Below are 9,728 nucleotides of genomic sequence, written 5' to 3' on the forward strand. Positions count from 1 at the left end.
AATGTCAAATTTCTACAACTGAGCTTCTTACCTGGGGTCTTTGACTCATTGGGAATCAGGCAACGCACAAAGTGAGGATGAGTGCTCCTCAAGTTGGTCATCAGCTTGCCCAAGTTCTCCTGTAGATGAGCATCATAAAATTAGTTCATGGATGATTTTAAACCATTACTTTTCTGACAGTTCTAAAAAAAAATGTCCATACCCTGAAAAGAGCAGACACAGTCTGGAAGGAACCACCCTTCTTCTTGCCACCCTTCTTGCCACCACCAGCCTCAGCTGAAATTATGACAGTGAAAACAGCGATATTAAAACATTACTTGTGCTAAGGTCTCTTTACCACAACTGTATGATTTCATCACACATTCATTCTAGATATGTTTAAAAGTCATTTTAGTGGCACAATTTAGGTATCACTGAACAGAAAACCCTAATAAGATGAAGGTTCAAACTTTTCTGGACCGATTTTTGTGTATTCAAGCTGTTTCTCACGTAATAGATTGAGCCACTCAGTTTAAGGATATCTGTATATTTTACTGCTTCTTACCCTCAGCTGAAGCATGAGCTGCATACAGGAAGCACATCAACTTGTTTGCAGACTTCTGATACAGCTGAACCACTGAATCATTCAGTGGATCCTTGTTCTTGTCCAGCCAGCCAGTGATGTTGTAGTCCACTGTACCAGCATAGTGAACCAGGGAGAAGTGAGCCTCAGCTTTGCCCTTTCCAGGCTTGGGTTTYTCAAAGGCCCTGTTCTTGCCAAGATGCTGATCAATCAGCTTGTTCTTGAAAGTTGTATCAGAGGCTTTRGGGAACATGCACTCCTCTTCAAGGATGGAGAAGATGCCCAATGGCTATGAACAAATGTGAGATCAATTTGAGTGCAGGTTGAATGCAAGTTAAAAGAAAGTTATACTAGTATTTGAACAAGAACATTTTTAAAACAACTACTCGCCTTCTCAATAAGCTCAATGCAGGCAGCCAAGTCCATACCGAAGTCAATGAACTCCCACTCAATGCCTTCCTTCTTGTACTCCTCTTGTTCCAGGACAAACATGTGGTGGTTGAAGAACTGTTGCAGTTTCTCATTGGTGAAGTTGATGCAGAGCTGCTCCAAGCTGTTGAACTGTAATTATTGAGAGGTTTTTTTTTTAATTAATTGGAAATCAACACTGTTTCATAAAACATTTTTGAGTTTTTCTTCACTCACATCAAAGATCTCAAAGCCAGCAATATCCAAGACTCCAATGAAGAAGGCTCTCGCCTGCTTTGTGTCCAGCATCTCATTGATACGGATGACCATCCACAAGAACATTTTCTCATAGACAGACTTGCACAGAGCGCTGACAGCGTTGTTCACCTAGAAGTGAAAATTGTCAGCTTTACATAGTTAACAAATACAAAKAAACAMACTGCTTAGAATCACARCTGGTTTAAATTACCTGYGGGACGGTCTGACCTTTGGTGACCATCTCATTTCCGACTTTGACTCTTGGGTAGCACAGAGCCTTCAGCATATCAGCTGAGTTCAGACCAAAGAGGTAGGCAATTTTATCAGCCACTTTTGGAAAGAAACAAAACACATGGTTAAAAAAATAATGTAATTTTATACTTTTTTCTCTGTACAGGATGGGAATGGTGATATTTTATAAATTACCCTCAGTGCCATCTGGTTCAGCCTGCTCCTCACGCTGCTTCTGCTTGAACTTCATGTTGCCATGATGCATCACAGCACCAGTGAGCTTGTAGATGTTGAACTTCTCCTCAGCAGTGAAACCCAAGATATCAATAGCAGTCTGTGTAGAGAAAGAAAGAAAGTTTCAAGTACACTACACACATTTTAAGAAAATTCTTTTTTAAAATACTCAAATTTTCTTTTACATCTGTAGCGATGAACTCTTCAATATCATTGATACTCTTGACAGTGATTTCACCCTGGCTGATCATTGGGAAGTCATAGGGGTTGGTGGTRATCAGCAGAGCATCTGAAACCATAGAAACAAATCATTGTAGCTTCTTTGTGTTTTAAGTTTCAATTTTCTACATTCAAATTTCAAGTATTTGATCATTTACCAATGAGCTCAGGCTTGTGGCCTGTCATAAGCTGATAGAAGATATGGTAGCTCCTCTCAGCAGACAGCTGGAAGGTTACACGGGACTTCTCCAGCAGATCTAAGAATTACATAAATATAAGTAAGCACTTTGATATGGAAATCATGGTACAGATTATCAATTAATAATAGATAATACTGATTACATCATATGTTTTACTTACATGTTTCAATATCAGCTGAGGCCAGCTTTCCACTTGTACCAAAGTGGATCCTGATGAATTTACCCTAAGCAAAATTAATAGCAAGTGTTATATTCTAAAATCAAGCATTAAGTATCAATGAACATTTAAGCATTGTCTTAACTTACAAAACGGGAAGAGTTGTCATTCCTCACAGTCTTGGCATTACCATAAGCCTCTAGCAGAGGGTTAGCAGCAACAATTTGGTCCTCAAGGGAGCCCTGCACATTGACAGTTGTGAATATTTTTGCWGTAYRTACATAAGTACACACAGTGGAGACCGGTTTCTTCTTAAAACRAATAAATCACCTGGATTTTTCCAGCASCTGCCGGCGCTTGGTCCTTTTTGCCACCAAGAGCTGCAATTGTTGCAAAGTACTGAATGACACGCTTGGTGTTGACAGTCTTGCCAGCACCGGATTCTCCGCTGAGGTACAAAAGACACATTTTGACTTATCACCTTAATTTTTGTATGTTTTATAAAACATGTACCAATTGAGCTTGTGCAACACTTACGTAATCAGGACAGACTGGTTCTCACGATCTGCAATGTACACCATAATATTTTAGTAGCTGCCTTAAGTTCATGTCAACGTGGATATGTTCTTTCTTTTCATTTTTTGGGGGAATACACTTGAATGTTTGATATACCTGTGAGCATGAACTGATAGGCATTGTCAGAGATGGAGAAGATGTGGGGTGGAGCCTCAATCCTCTTCTTGCCTCTGTATCCTGCTACAACAATAGCATCATACACAGGCAGCCACTTGTAGGGATTCACGACCACACAGAACAACCCGGAGTAGGTCTGGTACAGAAGAAGAGTTAATTAATGTCCTTTCAATATGTATACAGCATTGTGTTTTTTCCTTTTAAGTTCTTTGAAATGCAGCTGAGAACTCACGTAGATCATCCAGGATGCATAACGCTCTTTGAGGTTATACAACACACAAGGCTCGTTGAGGTGGGTCATCATGGCCATGTCCTCAATTTTGTCGAACTTTGGAGGATTTCTGGGGTGGATGTCATCCTCTTTGACTGTTAAAGTCTGAAAAAGAATATGTACTGTCACAAATGTGTTTAAAATATAATATTCAGGAAGAATTAGAAAATGACGAAATTGAAAAAATGTAACAATGCTTTACCCACCTTTCCTGAGTCCGTATCAACAGTGGCTTTGCCACCCTCCCTTTTAACAAGTTTCCCCTTGAGATACATCTCATCAGGATCCGCCACAAAGAAAGCTGTTTTAGCATCAAATGGAGCTGTCTGAGCCTCAATCCTCTCCTTTTCTGACTTCCGGAGGTAAATGGCTGCTGGGCCATACGCCTCCATTTCAGCGTCTGTGCTCATGGTGGCAATTTAGTTGAGACTGAAAATGACAATCCAAATGAGTCCATGGTCGTCTTAGTATATTCACATTCATTGGTTATTAATTATTACTTAATTGTAACATCTATTTCAAGTTTGAATGTGCAATGCTATTTTTCTTCAGTTTCCTGCTTATTATTACCTCAGCTCGATGGGAAAAGTATGTCTTGATTTCGGCTGACCTGTGAAGATGCTGAAAAGGAAAAGACAAATGATTTTTGTGTTAGAATCCTGTCAGGTTGGTAGACAAATGATAAAAACACCAGATATGGCAAAATCTTTTTTCATTTAATTTGTGATATTATATGCCCCCTTATATTTAACTTCCTTACAGCTAATTAAATAAAACTTCTCTGAAAAAACACTAATGTTTAACCACAAGATATATTTTATTCCAACATTTACAAAGGCCTTAACTGAGATTTTTATGGGCTACACTAGAGGAGAATAAAATTCTGAGGAAATATCATTGGGCTGATGCATGCTTAAAGGTAACTTGAATGTTAAATTGTGGGGAAAATACAACATGACAATCTCTTATAAAATGAAGATTAGAAAATAATGTCATTATAAATGTACTCACCTATGACAGCAGCCTATCAGTTCGAGCAGAAGTCTGAAGCTCCCTCATTTATAGAGGGTGGGAGTGTCTGGTCAGCAGTTGCCACTCACCCAGTTTGGTCATGATCTCTAATCATCCTGTGGCTTATTTTGTGGTGGATATATTTACAGAAATTATACGTGCCTTCCTCTTAACTTCAGCTTTAAAAGTAGTTATCTGTCTTATCATATACTTAAAATGATTTTATGGGATGACAAAAATTAATGGGAAAACTAAAAGAATTTCAAGAGATAAAATTTAAATAACTGTAAGCAAAAACAGGATTAAAAATCCAATATGCAAATAAATGGATTTCAGCATACCAAAGGCTTGAGGGATTTCTTGCAGCATGTCATACAAATATTGTGAGAAAATTCTGCAGATGCTTATGCATCATTGACTAAAATTAAGTGCCACAAATGTTTTAATGCAAAATATTGTCCACTACTGCCTCCATAGAAGTCCTGACTAAATAAAATAATTCTCTGAATAGTCCAGAAGAGAGTTTCTATATATGTTATTATTCAGAAAACATATATGACCATTAAAATATATTTTTGTGCAGTTGTGAACTGCTTTGGATTTGATTTTGGAAAGATATCCAAGTTCAGCTGGTATTTAGTTTCACATTAACATATGAAATCTTTGGCTTGCTGCAAAACCCTCTTTTTAATTTAAGGAATAATAGTGCTTTTTTTATTTTAAAAAAAATATATGTATAAATTACTATATTTAAACATTTTTTATAGGTGCAATTGTATGAACAAGCTTTGCACTAAGTGCAGAGCAACATTATCTGTTACTGGATTAAATATTAATTAAAACTGTGACGTTAATGCTATTGCCATTTTAAGTACAAGCTGTCACCAAAATACTTTTAAAAATAAATAAGATATGTACATGTGTAAGGTTATTCACCTGGAGAAAATTCCTAAAAATATATTCTACCTTAGAGATACAAACAAACTGAAATATTAAAATGAAATAAAATCACTTTATTAATAGGCATGACTTCACATCAATGTTTTTTTATGGCTCATTTCAGATATGTACATGACACTTAGGCTTGGAAATGTCACCAAAAGGCTTGTAGTCTCCAGTTACTGGATGCTGGGGGATCTTAAATTCTTGTAATAAATCTATATATGAGGTCTTAACCATAAAAATTATCTGTTGCCAATTATTGCTCTATAAGGAGATGAAAACAGATGGCCTTTTGCCCAGGATCTTGCTCAAAATAAGTTCCACCCTAGGGAAAATGAATGTTCTCCAGCTGCCTTATTTAATCTAGACCGGCACCTGCTGAAGAAGCATCATTAACAGGTTGTAGTAAAACTTAAGTCCCCATCTAAAAACTGTTTTTGAGCTTCGCTGTCCAATCTCAAAAACATTTCACATATTAATGGATAAAATGGAAATACTTCCTCTACAAGTGATTGATAAAACAAATATAATATTGTAATTTTTTCAGCTGGATGAAAAATTCAAAGTCCAACTGGTGATTGTGTCTTCATATCCTTTGAGTGACCCACTATTGAAACTAAATTATACTACTCATGACTCCATATGGATTTTTTGAGGCTAAAACTTTGGTTATTGTCTTGTTAAAACTAGTAGTAATTGTGATAATAAAGTTTGATTAATTAGTTTTGTAAATAAAATTCCCCGATAAAGTCAGTTTTGAAACAGTCAGAGATGATCTGAGAACTTATAATAAATCAAATAGATGGTGGGGCAAATTCAAACTGTAGGCAGAAAAGCTCTGACCAAGACTACAACCTAGGTCAGTGCTAAACACTATTCCACTATGCTCCTCCACTCCTCCAAAGCTTTGTGTGATGGTATCTAAGACGAATCAAACTGCTATTATTGTTTTGTCTCAAGAAGTCAGCTCCTCTGCCCCCATTAGGACATTTTGGATTTCGTTTGGGTAAAAAAACCAATACACGTACATAGACTTGTGATGTGGTTTCTTTTGCTGCTTGCATTACATGGACATGTCTTTCTGTCACCATACACTCCCGTCAGAGCCATACAAAAGCAGTGCGGCATTCATTGAAGCCCACCAAGGCGAGAAGGTGAAAGTTCATTGAAAGCATGCATGGAGATTTTATTCTGTTCCAAGATTCCAGGTCAAGCATTTGGTTTTTTCCATGGGGCATAGTCTTGGGCTTGGCAACACCATGTTTGTTTCTTGTGACATCTCAAATAGGACATTGCTTGGATGCAGGGAAGGACTGAGCAGTTTGTGTGCACTAAGCAGAATTTGATTCGCCCTATGTATTCATGGGAAGGAAGATAAACACCATTATATAAACACATTTTGTTTTCCTGTTCTTTATTTTAAGTGAATGCCATTTGAAATCCTCCATAATTGTTTTATGGAGGATAAAACAATTATCCTCCATAAAACAGTCATCTGTTGGAGCATTCAAATGTAGCTCATAAACTGACAATCAAAAAACAGCCATTAAATGTTATAGATGGGTAGCATGCAAACAGGCACTTCCATGTCAGATAATACTATATGGTTGGATTGGTGTTATAATTTAGGGAATCTACATTGAAAATGTAGATTCAATGTACATTGAATGTAGAAAGAAAATGATAAAGAAATAAAGACAATGATTTATATGGCACTGTGTGCAACATTGCCACTGCTGTTTAATCTACAAAAGCCTAAATTGCTGAGTGCTGTATTTTGATTTAAACAAGACATTCAAAAATAAAGTGACAAGATTATGAAAGCCAATGATAATTCTCATCTTTATTGTTACAAGAAAGATACCCGAACAACCGGTTCATATTTTATGAACTCCGTTGAAAGGTCTTCAGTAAATGATGACTCTTACTCTGCAGAATCCGACTGACAAAAGAGAGCACAGAAGACAGTTAGTTATTATCAAAGTTCAAAATTAAGATTTCATTTACTGATTGACACAATATCATCAAGGAATACTATTGTCAAAAAATAACATTACCTTTCCAGCATCACGGCTCTTGGCTCTGAGCTTGTTGACCTGAGACTCAGCGATGTCAGCACGCTCCTGTGCCTCCTCCATCTCATGCTGGACCTTCCTGAGCCTGGACATATGGGTGTTGGCTTGTTCCTCCTGAGAGGAAAAATGGTTAAATTGTTGTATTAAAGTTGATAAGACATTGTCATATTTACCTACTGTTTATGAACATTGTAATTTATTTTGTTACTTTTTGATTAAAATACAAGATATTTAAGATAAAATATCTAACTTACAGCTTCCTCAGCCTGTCTCTTGTAAGACTTGACCTTGAGCTGGAGCTTATCAACCAGGTCTTGAAGTCTGACCAAATTCTTCTTGTCCTCCTCGGTCTAGAAATATCACAGAAATACATGTTAAGTGCTAACAACAAGATAGAAAGTTACTGTAGTTTTACTAAAAGCTAAAAATTACCTGGTAGGTCAGCTCTTTAACTCTCCTCTCATATTTGCGGACTCCTTTAATAGCTTCGGCTCCACGTCTCTGCTCCCCTTCAACCTCAGACTCGAGTTCACGAACCTTATATGGGATGATAAAATATTATCTTTCGAAAAGTATGTGCCTTTAGACTGGGATTTGTAGAAGTTGTATGAGAAATGTATTTTTGTTCATTTTTTAATTAAATTATTTGAATGACACTGGAATTCATACCCTCTGCTCCAATTTCTGGAGCTGCTTCTTGCCACCCTTCATGGCGAGGTTCTCAGCCTCATCCAGGCGGTGCTGCAGGTCCTTGACTGTAATCTCCAGGTTCTTCTTCATCCTCTCCAGGTGAGCACTGGTGTCCTGCTCCTTCTTCAGCTCCTCAGCCATCATGGCAGCCTGAAATTACATTGTTTTTCAAGTTTTGGTTAAAGGTTAAACAAGGTTTAAATTGTGTGGTTTCCGAGATTTAAGCTAACATCAGTGATGGCCTTTTTGGCCTTCTCCTCAGCGTTTCTGGCCTCCTGAACAGCATCCTCCACCTCACCCTGAACCTGGACCAGATCAGCTTCCAGCTTCTTCTTGGTGTTCAGAAGGCTAGTGTTCTGAAAATTAATGAGAATTAAAAAAAAATTGATGTGTTGGTTTAGTGACTTTGAAAGGCCTGGTTTCTTGTGAATAACTAAAACCCAACCTGAGAGTGCAGCAGTCCAACACGCTCACTGGCATCAACCAACTCCTGCTCGGCCACTTTACGTGATCGCTCTGTCTGCTCCAGAGCRGCTCTCAGCTCYTCAATCTCAGCTACCATCAGACCGTTCCTGCGCTCCACCATGGCCACCTGCTCCTTCATGTCCTCCTGACCTCTGACAGCATCATCAAGGTGCAGTTGGGCATCCTAATAGCAATATAAATTTGGTTGTCAGAATGGTTTCCCTCTAAAAGTCTTTAATTTTTGTTTAATAACAAACTCACCTTGAGTTGTCCCTGGACATTCCTCAGTTGTTTCTGGGCCTCGGCAGCCTGCCTGTTGGCGTGGCTCAGCTGGATCTCCATCTCGTTCAGGTCTCCCTCCATCTTCTTCTTGACTCTCAGGGCATCATTCCTGCTCCTGATCTCAGCATCCAGAGTGCTCTGCATGGAGTCAATCACCCTCTGGCTGTTTCTCTTGATCTGCTCCATTTCTTCATCCTTCTCTGCCAGCTTCCTGTCAATTTCACCCTTGACCTGGTTGAGCTCTAGCTGGACGCGGAGAATCTTGGCCTCTTCATGTTCCAGGGTGCCCTTGAGAGGTTTAAGCATATGGCTAGGTAACAAAATACCAAAATAAAGTGTCCTGAATATTCATTTTGCATGTATAATGTGGTTTAAATGACATTTAACTAGTGAGAATGGTTTTACCTCGGCTTCTTCCAGTGCGGCTTGAATTTCAGTCTTCTCAGAATCCAGAGTCTTTTTAGTTTTCTCCAACTCATGAATGGTCTTACCAGTCTCACCAATCTGTTCGGTCAAATCTGAGATCTCCTCTGCAATGAAAGAATAAATAGAATACTGTTAAATCAGAAACCTACCGAAAAAAGAAATAACTGTTGTTAGTGCTTTTTCAGTTTGATAAGGAATGTTACAGTCACAAAACTACATGACTTGTATAGATTCTGTGTTGTTTCTTTCTTTATGATGATTTTTTAAATAATGACATACGCTGCAGGTTCTTGTTCTCTCTCTTCATGGTCTCCAGTTGGTCCAGAGCCTCTTCATAGGAGTTCTTCATCTTGAACAGCTCAGTGCTCAGGGAGCGGGCCTCCTTTTGGGCTCCTTCCAGCTCAGCTTGGCTCTCCTCATACTTCTGCTTCCATTCTGCCAAGACCTGCAAATGTAAGGATTAATTCAAAATTCACATTTATCTTCATTAATCAGCTTTTTTGTGGGGGAAGTAAAGTTAATCTACTTTGTCAAAGTTCCTCTGCTTCTTGTCAAGGTTGGCAGCCAGAGAATTAGCTCTCTCCACATCAATCATGAGGTCTTC

The 9,728-nt window shown here is 38.3% G+C and overlaps 2 protein-coding genes across 2 annotated transcripts in view; both read right to left on the reverse strand.

Moving 5' to 3' along the window:
- The window catches only part of LOC108166487 (myosin heavy chain, fast skeletal muscle), an 81,068-nt gene extending 77,214 nt beyond the window's left edge, over positions 1-3,854 (reverse strand). The window contains exons 1-17 of the mRNA XM_017306185.1: positions 3,804-3,854; positions 3,440-3,662; positions 3,195-3,338; positions 2,942-3,098; positions 2,807-2,834; positions 2,600-2,717; positions 2,419-2,511; positions 2,273-2,336; positions 2,071-2,169; positions 1,879-1,982; positions 1,655-1,793; positions 1,440-1,558; positions 1,208-1,357; positions 953-1,123; positions 545-851; positions 203-276; positions 32-119 (exon numbers count right to left, since the gene is read on the reverse strand). Coding sequence (XP_017161674.1) covers positions 32-119; positions 203-276; positions 545-851; positions 953-1,123; positions 1,208-1,357; positions 1,440-1,558; positions 1,655-1,793; positions 1,879-1,982; positions 2,071-2,169; positions 2,273-2,336; positions 2,419-2,511; positions 2,600-2,717; positions 2,807-2,834; positions 2,942-3,098; positions 3,195-3,338; positions 3,440-3,643 — 2,059 coding nt within the window. The 5' untranslated portion in view covers positions 3,644-3,662; positions 3,804-3,854. The remainder of the gene's footprint in view (positions 1-31; positions 120-202; positions 277-544; positions 852-952; positions 1,124-1,207; positions 1,358-1,439; positions 1,559-1,654; positions 1,794-1,878; positions 1,983-2,070; positions 2,170-2,272; positions 2,337-2,418; positions 2,512-2,599; positions 2,718-2,806; positions 2,835-2,941; positions 3,099-3,194; positions 3,339-3,439; positions 3,663-3,803) is intronic.
- A 3,151-nt stretch (positions 3,855-7,005) lies between these two features.
- LOC103468880 (myosin heavy chain, fast skeletal muscle-like) overlaps positions 7,006-9,728 on the reverse strand; it is a 10,814-nt gene continuing 8,091 nt past the window's right edge. Inside the window, exons 16-26 of the mRNA XM_017306122.1 lie at positions 9,651-9,724; positions 9,404-9,569; positions 9,104-9,228; positions 8,678-8,986; positions 8,397-8,600; positions 8,182-8,307; positions 7,931-8,101; positions 7,694-7,798; positions 7,516-7,611; positions 7,244-7,375; positions 7,006-7,128 (exon numbers count right to left, since the gene is read on the reverse strand). Coding sequence (XP_017161611.1) covers positions 7,111-7,128; positions 7,244-7,375; positions 7,516-7,611; positions 7,694-7,798; positions 7,931-8,101; positions 8,182-8,307; positions 8,397-8,600; positions 8,678-8,986; positions 9,104-9,228; positions 9,404-9,569; positions 9,651-9,724 — 1,526 coding nt within the window. The 3' untranslated portion in view covers positions 7,006-7,110. The remainder of the gene's footprint in view (positions 7,129-7,243; positions 7,376-7,515; positions 7,612-7,693; positions 7,799-7,930; positions 8,102-8,181; positions 8,308-8,396; positions 8,601-8,677; positions 8,987-9,103; positions 9,229-9,403; positions 9,570-9,650; positions 9,725-9,728) is intronic.

The sequence above is a fragment of the Poecilia reticulata genome, linkage group LG8 (assembly GCF_000633615.1).
Source record: "Poecilia reticulata strain Guanapo linkage group LG8, Guppy_female_1.0+MT, whole genome shotgun sequence".
Classification (NCBI taxonomy): domain Eukaryota; kingdom Metazoa; phylum Chordata; class Actinopteri; order Cyprinodontiformes; family Poeciliidae; genus Poecilia; species Poecilia reticulata.